The sequence below is a fragment of the Petaurus breviceps genome, unplaced genomic scaffold (assembly GCF_028583685.1).
Source record: "Petaurus breviceps papuanus isolate PSGF00001 unplaced genomic scaffold, PetGlider_PUasm1.0 47, whole genome shotgun sequence".
Taxonomy (NCBI): domain Eukaryota; kingdom Metazoa; phylum Chordata; class Mammalia; order Diprotodontia; family Petauridae; genus Petaurus; species Petaurus breviceps.
Genome location: NW_027186349.1, coordinates 9,039,577 through 9,052,141, shown reverse-complemented (window position 1 = coordinate 9,052,141; position 12,565 = coordinate 9,039,577). Strand labels below are relative to the sequence as shown.

The 12,565-nt window shown below is 36.3% G+C and overlaps 1 protein-coding gene across 1 annotated transcript in view; it reads right to left on the bottom strand.

Annotated features, from left to right (window-relative positions):
• MYO10 (myosin X) overlaps positions 1–12,565 on the bottom strand; it is a 266,909-nt gene that overhangs the window by 137,397 nt on the left and 116,947 nt on the right. Inside the window, exon 3 of the mRNA XM_069101406.1 lies at positions 3,392–3,550. Within this exon, the coding sequence (XP_068957507.1) occupies positions 3,392–3,550 (159 nt within the window). The remainder of the gene's footprint in view (positions 1–3,391; positions 3,551–12,565) is intronic.

Below are 12,565 nucleotides of genomic sequence, written 5' to 3'. Positions count from 1 at the left end.
TTATTTCTTCCATCAACCCATTCCAAGTGCATCTCAATCCTTATTTGTGCCACAAATCTAAATCTGAAATTCAAAGTTTTGAAATCAAATATTCAAATATATATACTATTATTAATACTATCTTACATGTAATTGGGAAATAAGATATACAGGCACTGGGGCATAGAGATTCACTGGAAAAGTCAAAAGGGATATGGGAGAGAGCAGATTGGAGGAGGGGATATCCTGTGGGACTGCTATTTTGGGGTGGTGGATAGGGGAAAAACGGGGAGAAAATTTGTAACCCAAGTGGGCACCCAACTTTACTGCTAATGTCCTCTTCCCCTTTTACCTGTTTGGCTGGATACTGACCCTCTATGTTCATTTCCTTTCCAAAGCCCTTGTTCTATTCCATCCCTGAGTCCACTCTTCCCTTCCTAATAATCATGAGTCATTCAACAACGCTTCTTTCCCTTCCCTTGCCACCTGTAACTTGGTGGGTAGATATGGCTGTTGATAGTCCTTGGATGAGCAGAGTCACCAACTACAATCCTTCTGGTAAAATGGAAGATCATTAGGCATTCCCCGTTTGGAAGCCAGAATCTAGGTGGAACTGTGGATAGACTGAGAGGCCTGGACTCAGGAAAACCTAAGTTGAAATAAGGCCACCGACACTGACTACTGTGTGACACTGAGCAAATCACTTAACCCATTTGCCTCAGTTCCCTCATGTGGAAAATAATAACAGCACCTACCTTCCAGGGTGGTTGTGAGGATCATTTGAGATAATGGTAAGTGCTTCAGGCAGTACCTGGCACATTGTAAGGGCTATATAAATGTTAGCTGCTGCTGCTCAGTTGTTTTTCAGTCATGTCTGACTTTCTGTGACCCCATTTGTGATTTTCTTTGCAAAGACACTTGAGTGGTTTGCCATTTCCTTCTCCAGCTCATTTTACATATGAGGAACTGAGGCAAACAGGGTCACTTGCCCAGGGTCACACAGCTAATAAGTGTTTGAAGCCAGATTTGAACTTGGGAAGAGGAGTCTTCCTGACTCCAGGTCTGGCACTCCATCCACTGAGACACCTAGCTATTAGCTATTATTACCTTCTGTCCTGTTACTACACTGCTATCTAAGCACTGCTATCTGACATATGCTAAGGTCCTGCTAGCCTCTCCACCTACTGTCCAGCTGAAAACTCCTATGTGTTGTCACAATTACAATGGGAGCTCCCTGAGAGCAAAGACTATCTCACTTTTCAATTTATACCCTAGTGCTTGCCACACGGTATTTAATAAATGCTTCTTCATGAATTCATCCAAATGTCACTTTTGGCATAAAACTTCTCTACCTCCAAGCTACTCTATGGTCCAACCAAACTGGTCTACTCAGCATACACAACACTCCACTGTCTCCGCCCCTGCTAAGGCTTGTGTCTGAAATGTATTCCCTCAACTGTCTCTGCATCTTGGTGTTCCCCAAGCTCCCCTTTAAGATTCCACCAAAGTTCTGCTTTCTAAGTGAGGCCTTTGTATTTCTTCTGTGCCTTTCCCATCAAAATTACATCTGCATATACTTGGCATTTATCTGAATGTCTTAGGTCCCCAGCAGCAGAATATAAGCTCCCCGAGGATTGGGCTTGTTACCTTTTTTTTTTTTTTAACTTCCTATCTTCCGTACTCAGCATAGCATCTGACATATATTAGAGAGATAACAGATATTATTGATTTTATCATCTTTTGTAGACCACAATGCTATTTTTTTCCTGGAGTTGGAACCTATATTCAGCCTGTGAAGTGGTGAACTAAAAATTTCTAAGGCCTTCAAAGGCAGGAACTCTGGCCTTTCAATCTTTGTTTCTCTCAACACCTGACTTAAGAAATTTTTAATGAATTGAATGGAATAGAAATCTAATCCAACTAATAAATACGTGCCCTACCCAAGCTTATTCAACAGTAATAGCCAAGAAGAAAAGGCTTTAGCATCATTTCTTTAAAACAACATGAGCAACCCTGCTACATTTCTAATGATGGGGTTTCCCTTTTAAATGATGGAGGCAAAGGACCCTCAGTAATCTAGTAAATTCTGAATGAAAGGGGGAAATAAACAAAGCTCATGCTTGACACTGGCTTTCCCTGCTGGAACTCTTGGCTAACTTTAAGCTCTGATGAGTGAAGAGTCTGATAGGCCTTGGCATCCATTATAAATATATTTACTCTAATGAGGAAATAATAGTGGCTACTTTACAGATAATAATGTAATTACCCCCAGACTTAAACCAGGGTATAAAGGCATAATTAACTGAATTGAGCTGCAAATTGAATTCACACAAACTTCAGATGAGCATCTACCTTAGTCTGCAAGGGCAAAGGGGAAGTGCTCTATTACAAAAGAAAAAAACAAAAAGGCCATTCACATAGTTTATTAGGAAGCTTACGGATCAGGTTCTCTCAAAGTAAGATAAGAAAACTTTTTTCTGAAAGCTATATTTTTTCTAACTGTTTAGTGGGTTTTCTTTCCTAATCTTTATTTAAAAAATGAAATTTGAAAATGAATATGTAACAGCTTAAGGGTACATTTCTTTAAAAACAGGAAAAGTACAGATGCAGAGATTTTACTCCATGAAGAGATTTTCCAACAGAAAACAAAAATTTCCTTTATGTTTTATAGGCCATGTTTACAGAAACGTCTTCTGATATGCCAGGCAATGCATTTATTTCCAAATTTCCTCTGACACAATATACAGAGACTGGTACATAGCTTTGTATTTTAAAAATAAACATCACCTTTATGAAAGAACATATGGAAAACATTTTCACTTGAAGAATTTAGCTTTAGCCAGGCTCAACTAGTCCAAATATGATAGCATGATTATAAAGCTTATCCTCTAGACATCATTGTTTGAAAACATTTGGAAAACATTTAGGTGAATCTGGCAATACTGTCATTTCACAATGTGAAAATTAATGCAAATAACTTTCTTAGAAAAAGTAAGCGTTGACTATGATTATCTATTACAAGGTTTTTGCTTTTCTTTTTTTAGTGAGAAGATGGGAGAATAAATATTTGATAATTGAAAAAAAAATTTCATCTAAAAAAGCAAGTGGGGGAAAACGGAAAAAATATATTTCCAAATGGTCCTAAAATCATTCCTAAACCCAAGAAATTCTATGTAGTCTAAAGAAATTCTCACCTTACAGATGAAAAAATAAGAAAATTATATAAAAGTTGGCAGTATTATATAACTTCACCTGATTAAACAACTGGAAACCCAATTGTTTCTGTATTGCCTATCCTCTTTAAAAATTAAAAAGTATTTAAATTGCTTTAAATTAAAAAGTACTTTTAAGAACAAAGCAACATTGCTAGTATTTTAACCCTTTTTTCTTAAAAATGTCAAGGAGAACTTACATATATTTGAGTTTTCTGATATCGCTGGAATAAATTGTGCAATATGGAACCCTCATGGAGGTCTATCAAAGTGGCCATATTTTCCACACCTTCTTCATTTGATGGATGCATAGCTGTCACCTTTTGTTGTGTAATCGTATTCTGTTTGTAGGTAAATACCTGGGGAGAAAAGATTTATTAGATCTTTTATTATCACCATCAGTAAGGTAGCCTTACAAAGAACATTCAAAGTAAACTGGAAATAATCTGAACAATACAGTTGTTACTTGGGTTGTTAAAAAAAAATTCAAGGATTTCACATCAGGTTATTCTACACTAATTGGAGGGTGGGGGTGGAGCTGACATTTATACAGCACTTTCATGTTTATATACATAATTTAATGTTCACAATAACCCTGTGACTTAAGTACTATTATTATCTCTGTTTTACAGATAACCCAGTGTCACCAAGCAAATAAGTGTCTAAGGCAGGACCTTAAACTAATGTCTTTCTGACTCCAAGTCCCGCACTATCTACCACAACACATTCATGGAAACTATTAGGATTTACTCAGACATATTTTTGGATGGGAAGGTAAGTAATCCTGACAATTACTATCAGATGTTACTGACAGATATTAGTTTAAATGCTGACCATCCTCAGGGAACTATAGAAATTGGAGGTCTAGAATCCATTCCCTTGACAGTATCAGATTAAAACACAGGTGCTCCGACTTTTCTAAGTGTTGTACGGGCTCTAACACAATTTTCATGTAGCACTATGGGCCAAATTTCTAATAGTTATATTGAAAATATGTATATGCTTGTAAAATTCAGGGCATGCAAACATCATAGAAATACTTTTAAGATGTTCTTGGAAGATGGGCTCAGCATCTGGGCCATAAACTTTGATGTCTTCTTTTGACAAAACAAATTCAGGCCTAGAACATGATGAAATTTGTTTCCTTGTGGACTTTTTCTTCCCCATTTCCTTCTTAAAAGTTCACAGCACTAATAATCAATTCATCTAAATACTAAACAGTTTATATGTATTTTTCCCCCTCTATGAAACTGTTTAGTGGATAAAAATTCCTTTTTCAAATGGAGTGGTCTCCCTTTGTAAATAATGATTAAGGACAGGACCAACCATACAGTAGTCATGTTTAGGGATGTGATTTTGAGCAACTAACACATACAAATCTGTACATGGCAAAGTATTTCATAAGGGAACTTCACTGTTGATTTATGTATCATAATTACACAACAAACTTTATATAAATAATTTAAAAATAATATTTTAATTTTAAATATTTAAATTTTATATAAATAATTTTTAAATGAAAAGTTTTTATAATTAACATGGAACATAAGTATTTAAGGGCAAAATGCCTACCTAAAATTCCATCTACTATTGTAGTTCTTTCTCAGAAGCCATCTAGTCAAACCCATACCTGAAATCCTAGCATATCAGTGTTTTCCCTAAAATGTGGTGCCTGGGGCTGAACAAATACTTCAGATTTGGTCTGACCAGGGCCGAATACTATGAGATTATCAGCTCCTTATTCACACAAGTATCCTCTCCTAATGTAGTCCATTTGGAACTGCACACCTCCTCAGATCATTGTGAGACCTGCTGATTGACTTGCAGCTTCATTTTATGCACTGTCTCCCCACTTGTGAGTTCCTCCAGGGTGAGGACTGCCTTATGCCTTTCTCTGTCTCCTCTGCTTAGAACAGTGCCTGGCACCTCGTGAGTGCGTACATTTAATGATCCTTTGACTTCGAGTCATATCACACTGCTTACTTTAAACTCCAGATCTTTCACAGATAAACTAACTTTGACTTGCCTAGTTTGTACTTAAGATAATTTTCTAAATCTATGTTTCTATTTATCCCTATTAAATTCAATCACAGTAGATTCAGCATATAGAATCATTCTGGATCCTGTCATTCAAGGTGTCATCTGCAGCTATGATACAACTTTTAATGTTTAAAAATCTCAAAAGCAGGGGCAGTGAATAGAGCACTGGCCCTGGAGTCAGGAGGATGTGAGTTCAAATCCGGCCACACGCACTTAACAGAAAAACTAGCCTTGTGACCTCGGGCAAGTCACTTAACCCCAATTGTCCTACCTTCCCCCTCCAAAAAAAAAATCTCAAAAGCAGAAACTATCACAGATGAGACTATGTTGTGAATATTATATTGTGATTTTCTGTGATAAGCTGAAATATAGTGAATGCTGTATTTTGAATTATGCTGTACCTTGATTTTCCATGGATGTTTTGCTTTTGTTATGGAATAGAGTGATCACTATACTAAGTAATCAGAACCTTAAAAAGAAAAAGCTGTTCACAGTAGCAGTTCTGGAAAGCTTCTGTGCATGGCATTACAACACACATCCACATGTACATACAGGTCAAATCTGAACTTGAGTCTTCTTCACTCCAGGATTAGCACTCTATCTACTGTACCATCTAACTGCCTCTGAAAAGACAGGTAAGTGACGTTCATCTTTATGTGCCCTAACATCTCCACATAGCATCTAGTATATTAAAGTCATTTAAACAATTATTGATTGACTGACAAAATGAGGTTAAATAATACTTGCATTGCTACCTACCATAAGAAACCTGAGTTCAGGGGCAGCTAGGTGGCACAGTGAATAGAGCACTGCCCCGGAAGTCAGGAGGACCTGAGTTCAAATCCAGCCTCACACACTTAACACAAAAAACTAGCCTTGTGACCTTGGGCAAGTCACTTAACCCCAATTGCCCTGCCTTACCCCCTCCAAAAAGGAAAAAAATAAATTTAGAAACCTCATTTCAAATCCTCCCTCTGGCACTATGCCCCTAATGTGACCATGGACATAGCTTTCTGGACCTCAGTTTCCTTTTCCATAAAATGAGAGACAATATCCTTCTTTCAAACATCTCTATTTCTGTCGAGGTAGTTCCTTTCTAGTCTCCATGGTACACAACCTGAGTTATCATCTTCAATCTCTCTCCCTTCTCCAACCATTCTCCCCACAATTTCAGAGTAACTCTCCTAAGGTGCAAGTCAATGCTTCTCTCTTATTTAATAACTAAATAAACTCAATTGAGTTATTAAGAACGGGAGTGACATGGTCAGAACTTAGGGTTTTAATTAATTAAGACTCAATAGTAATTATTAAAACCCCATCTTCTATAGGAAGCCTTGTGAATAATATTAATAATAACGATGTAGACATAGGCACTTTTAAGTTTCCCAATAAATTAAGCATTTAAGTACCTACTATACACCAGGTACTTTTCTAGGCAGTGAGACGAGAAAGACAAACCATCTGCTTAAATTCTATTAAAGTTTCCTTTAAGAAGTAATACAACCTGTATTAAATAAGCATACATACAAGGGGAAATGTAATGTATCCTCATACATACATACACACATATACACATACATGTATGAACAAATACATACAAATAAGGCAACTTTGGGATGGGGAGTACAAGGAACTGGGAATCAGAAAATAGTTCCTCATCTTAGTCTTGAAGGGTATAAGGGATTCCGAAAAGCAGAGAAAGGTCATTCAGGCATTAATTCTCTCTGTTAATTATTTCCCACTTATGTGTATATAGCTTAATTTGCATATATGTTGCTTGTTTGTCTCCCCACTTAGATTGTAAACTCCTTGAGGGAAGGGGCTGTCTTTTGCCTCTTTTTTTATATCCTCAGTACTTAGAACAGTGGCTGGCACACAGAGCATACTTAATAATTAATTGCCTGATTGACTTAATAGACTCAAGTGGCTCCACATAGCCCCCTAAATTCTTCTGGTTGGCATTTATGATCTAGTTACAACTTAGTTTTTCAGCTTTATTTTATTCCTAGTATATATCTCCCCTCCCTTTAATCTGTGGACTAACCAAACTAACCTTGCTGTTTAAACATACAATATTCCCCCTCCCAACTCAGCTCTGTACTGGCTGTCCCCATGCCTGCAATGGCCTTCCTTCTTCATCTCTGCTTTTTAGAATTCCTTGTCTCCTTGAAGATTATGCTCAGGAACCATCTTCTGACTTCCAGCTCATTGTGCACTCCATCCCAAAGTTGCATTCTTTGTATAAGATTATACATGTACACATACAAGCATATACCATGACAGATCATTGGAAAATTCTAGGAGACAACAGAAATAAAATTACTTTGAAAAGAGTCTGTTTTTGATAAATATGGAAGGTAAGAATACTTACAACCAAATAGCATTTTTAAGTTTATACAAATTGCCATCTTTAAATACAACCTTGTAAAGCTGACAACACAATTATTATTCCCATTTTACAAGGAAGGAAAATGAGGCACAGTACTGAGGTAAGCACGGCTAGTTAGTAAGTAGCAGAGTAGACTCCAAATCCCAAATACCAAGAAATCTACCTTCAAAAAAACCTCTTGGGGAGGCTAGGTGGTGCAGTGAGTAAAATGCCAGCCCCGGAGTCAGAAGGACCCTAGTTCAAGTTAGGTTCTGGCCTCAGAAACTTAACACCCACACACCCACCCACACACACACACACACACACACACACACACACACACACAACTAACCATGTAACCTTGGGCAAGTTACTTAACCCCAATTGCCCTCCAAAAAGCAAAACAAACAAACAAACAAACAAAAAACTTCTGTACTTGGAGTGGGCTGAAGAATGGAAACATTTTCTGCTCAGATTACAAACTGAAATTTGATATATTAAACAGAGAAAAATATTTAAAGCTCCCAATATCCTTCAAGGATCTAGGGCAGGGGTGGGGAACCTGCAGCCTTGAGGCCACATGTGATGTTCTAGGTCCTTGGGTGCGGCCTCCTGAATGAGTCCAAGTTTTACACAACAAATCTTTTTATTAAGGGGATTTGTTCTGTGAAGTTTGGATTCAGTCAAAGGCTGTACAGGCTGTACTTGAGGACCTAGAGGGCCACATGGGGCAGGTTTCTCCACCCCATTCTAGGGAAAAACATTTGGTGGCTCTGTATCACATGGAAGGTAAATATTTAGCACAGAGGATGAAAAAAAATCATCTAATAAACAAAACTTATTTAATCTGTATCTAGAACAGCAAACTGGAATGCAGTTCAGTCTTCTTTCAAACTAGAACACCTAGTTGTTTCTTTTACTCTCAGCCCTGTTTGTCTTACCCCTAACTTCACTGAACCACAACCCATGAAAATTAAACTTTTAGACATTCATTTATTCTTATCTATTTGTTCTACCAAAGGGCAGGAAATTCCAATAGACTAAGATGTATCCTTAAACGAGATGTCCTGCACTTTTCTTTATTAGAATCATTTGTTATACTGACTAAAAATCTCTTATGAACAATTTGAGGAGCAAAATCCTTATTTCTCTATTTTCCTCAATAAACTATTTGATAAATAATTTGGGGCAGATAAGGCTATCTGAGAAATAATGAGAGTGGACCTGACGGAAACAGGAAGGAGACCTGGCAGTCCCATAACTAACAAAGTGGACTGATAGGACAATCTGACAGAATCACAGGTCAGAGGTCAACTAAAATAACCTGTAGTTGAATCAAAGAATCCCCTCTACAACATATTAAAGAGGAGTCATTCACCCTTTGCATGAAGACCTCTGGTAAGGAAGAACCCATTAGTCTCTGAAGGAGTCCATTATATTTTTGGAAAACTCTCACTGTTAATAGATTATTTTTTATATAATAATTTTAAAATAAAAAATAAAAAATAATTTTTCTTTGCATCAAAACAATTTCCTCTCCTTTATCTAATCATTCCCTCTTGCTGTGAAATGCCTGGTCTAGATCTGGATTGGTTCTTTACTCAGCTTTTTTAATACTTTCAATTTTCTCAAGAAATTCAACCATGCCACTCTCATATACAACACTTCCAAGTCTTTGAACAAGAATTTAATGGAACACCTACATTAGATGCAGAATTAGGAAGGACTAGGAAGAATAATTACTAAAGGCAGAACTAGAAGCCCGTGTAAGATTCAGGTGTCTGTGCCAGAAAATAAATGACAAAAGACTAAAACTTGGCCCTCTTTACATTTAATTTTGAGTGTATGTATATGTTGCTTTTAAATATATTTTGGTAATACCTTTTGATCTATAATCATTTTTTTGTATCTAACCCTCCCCCCATTTTCCCCTCTGATGAGCCCTCTCTTGTAATAAAGATAAACATCAAGCAAAAGCAACCAGGCTGGTGATGATTCTAGCAGGGTATGAAACATTCCATCTCTGCAGTGCCCCCTTTCTCTACCAAAAGGGGGAAGGCACTTTCTCATTTTCTCTGAGGTCAATATTAGCCATCACATTTACTTGCTGTTCAACTACATTTTAATGTTCTTTTTGTTTACTTTTTTTTAGTCGCTGGGTATATTGTTCTGCTTTTGTTTCCTTTAAGTCTCTCCAAGTTTTCTGTGTTCCTCACACTTCTCATTTTTTAATGGTGAAATAATATTCCATCTCATTCACGTATTTCAGTTTGTTCCATTATTTCCTAAACAATTGTCAGCCAATTTATTTCCAGGTTTTGTTTTTTGTATTTTTTCTTTTTGCTATGATAAGAACAGGTGCTAGGACTATTTTGGTATATAAAGCTTGCCCCTGGTTGTTAAAATGTTAAAAATTTGTCTTTTGCAAGCTGTTCTTATCTACCGAATAGTATTTCCTGGTCTTATTTGTGCTGTTGCTCTATATTACATAGATAACTGTTTTTTATTAGAGATATGAGACAAAGGGGTTCCTTTTTATTTGAACTCTAGTAATAGTAAAATGTAGGTAAGAATCATCATCCTATTTAAATTGATGTCTGAAAGAGGAAACAAACAGAAACTAATTTGTAATAGATTCCCATTTCAATATGGTGTGACTTTAGACAAGTCATTTGTTCTCTGAACCAGCTTCTTTATTTGAAAAACAAGAGTGAACTAGATGGTTCCTGAATTCCCTCCCAGTTCTAACAATTTTAATTCCTTCTTATGAGAAAGAAAATGCAACATGGGAAATAACTGAAAGAGTTAAACGTAAAATTCTTTCGGTCCTAGAAATTGAGCCATTTGGGCTGTGGTAAATTACAATGATCTGATTCTGTGGAAGAGTTCATTTTTCAAGTCATTAAAGAGAGGTTAATGATTCTATGCCTTTTCCTCCTAAATTTATTTTAAGGGCTTAGTTTTGCTTTTTTAAAAGTAATTCATAGAGTTAAAGTAATAATATCAAATGCCAAGAGTGAGACAGTAGCCTCACAGTCAATGAGACAGAATGAGGTCCTGAATAGATCTGTTTAAAAGTTTAGTTTACTATGTAACATTCCAAACTTCCTGTGCTTGTAATATTTTCACATTAGACATTAAGAAGCAGCATTGTTTACTTTGTATTTAATAAGCAAGCCAAAATTTTAATAAAGTTCCTTATTCCCAAGAATTAGAACAAAAAGTTCATTAACAGGAAAGGGAGGAAGAAATTGCATTTTACAATCCATCTTTTAACACTGTTATTGCTTATTAGACTGAATCAGTGCTTTTTTTTTCTGGGAATGTTATGTTGTAATAAAATCTCCAGCAAAACTTGGTAATTTCACTGCAGATTCTGAAGCAGAAACAGAATGACTCACTAGCAGTCTGAAACTAAATTATTCAAAGACTTACCAACTAGATAACCACTACAAAGAAAAAAATTAAAACTGTGAGATAACTATTTATAAAAGTGCATAAGATGGAGTGCTTTAGGTTTTAGCCTTTTACTAAAATTTGAAGCAACAAAAGTTCCTCATAAAAACACGAGTCAGAAATTAAATAATTTAGATCACCTGTTTGTATCCAGAACCCACTTCAAGATTTCCAGGCTTGCCTCCTTACTTCCCCAAACCCACCCCCAACCCTTAAATGTCATCATTTGTAGCTGCTTGTCCTTTTTTGAAGAGAACCGTGACATAAGCAAGGTGAAGCCATGATTTGAAAGTGAAAGAGATTTAAGTGAGGAAGGCTTCTGCAAAGTCAAAATCATAAATCAGGTTCTCTAATCACACACCCAGGAGATCTGGCCCTGGGGGAACAAAAAAAAAATTATGACTGCTAACTGTGTTCCTTCACTCTCTTCCCTCCTCTAAGGACACTAAATATTTAAAGGAGGTTTACAATGTATCTTCAATAGCTGGAAGATGGGTATTCTTGTTCCTATCAGTCACCGACCATTAGATAGATGGATAGATAGAGACAGATTGACCATAAATACAAAGACACAGAGACACACAATCTCAGATTTATCCTGTATAAAGCTTGTTGTACAGTCTTTTGTGTTATCTTCTCCATTAGAGGATGAACTCTAGAGCAGGGAGTATTTTTTCAAAGTCATTTAACATTTCTTAAGTCCCTACTATGTGCGAGGCACTGTGCTAAACTCTGGGGATACAAAAAGACCCAAAGACTTCCTCAAGGAGCTTACTCTTAGCACTAGGTAAAAATCACTTCACCTCTGCATGCTGCAACTTCTTCATTGACTAACATGGCTTTGTTTATTTGGCAGGGAAGTCATAAAGACAAATGAAACATTATGTGATTGATAGAATCTTTGGAACAGAGAATCTGTTTTAATATTTGATACCAGCATGAAATAGTCCAAATTGAGTATTCTAAAGCAGTTATGTCAAACACAGTGAAAAAGGGGCCACAAAATTGTACCTAAGGCTTGGTCTTAATATGGACTTACAAAACCACCTATTAAAATTATATATCTTCTACTGTGTTTTTACTTATTTTGTTTCCCAATTACTTTTTGATCTGGCTCCACAGTGTTGCAATAGGGTGTCTGATACCTCTGGTCTACCCAGAAAGCCTTAATGAGACATGCTGCTGAAGACAATATATTTTACAGGAGATTTCCTTTGCACATTCAGAGTATTTCTGAAAAGTGTATCTAACTTTTGAAATAGATCTATATTTTTAAATGCATTAGAGAAATGTTATTTAGTAGAACCTTGGTTAATCACTTTTTTGCTTTAATTTGTGTACATGGTGCTTTTATGAAGTGGGTGGACATATAGCACGTATGTGTATGTATGAATAGAGATATTCACTAGATAGATCCCCTGCAGAGGATTTACATAAAGAAGTGGACAAGATTCACAAAAAATGAGGAGTGTATGGTAAAAGTATTTCCAATTAGACCAAATTTTGGCTT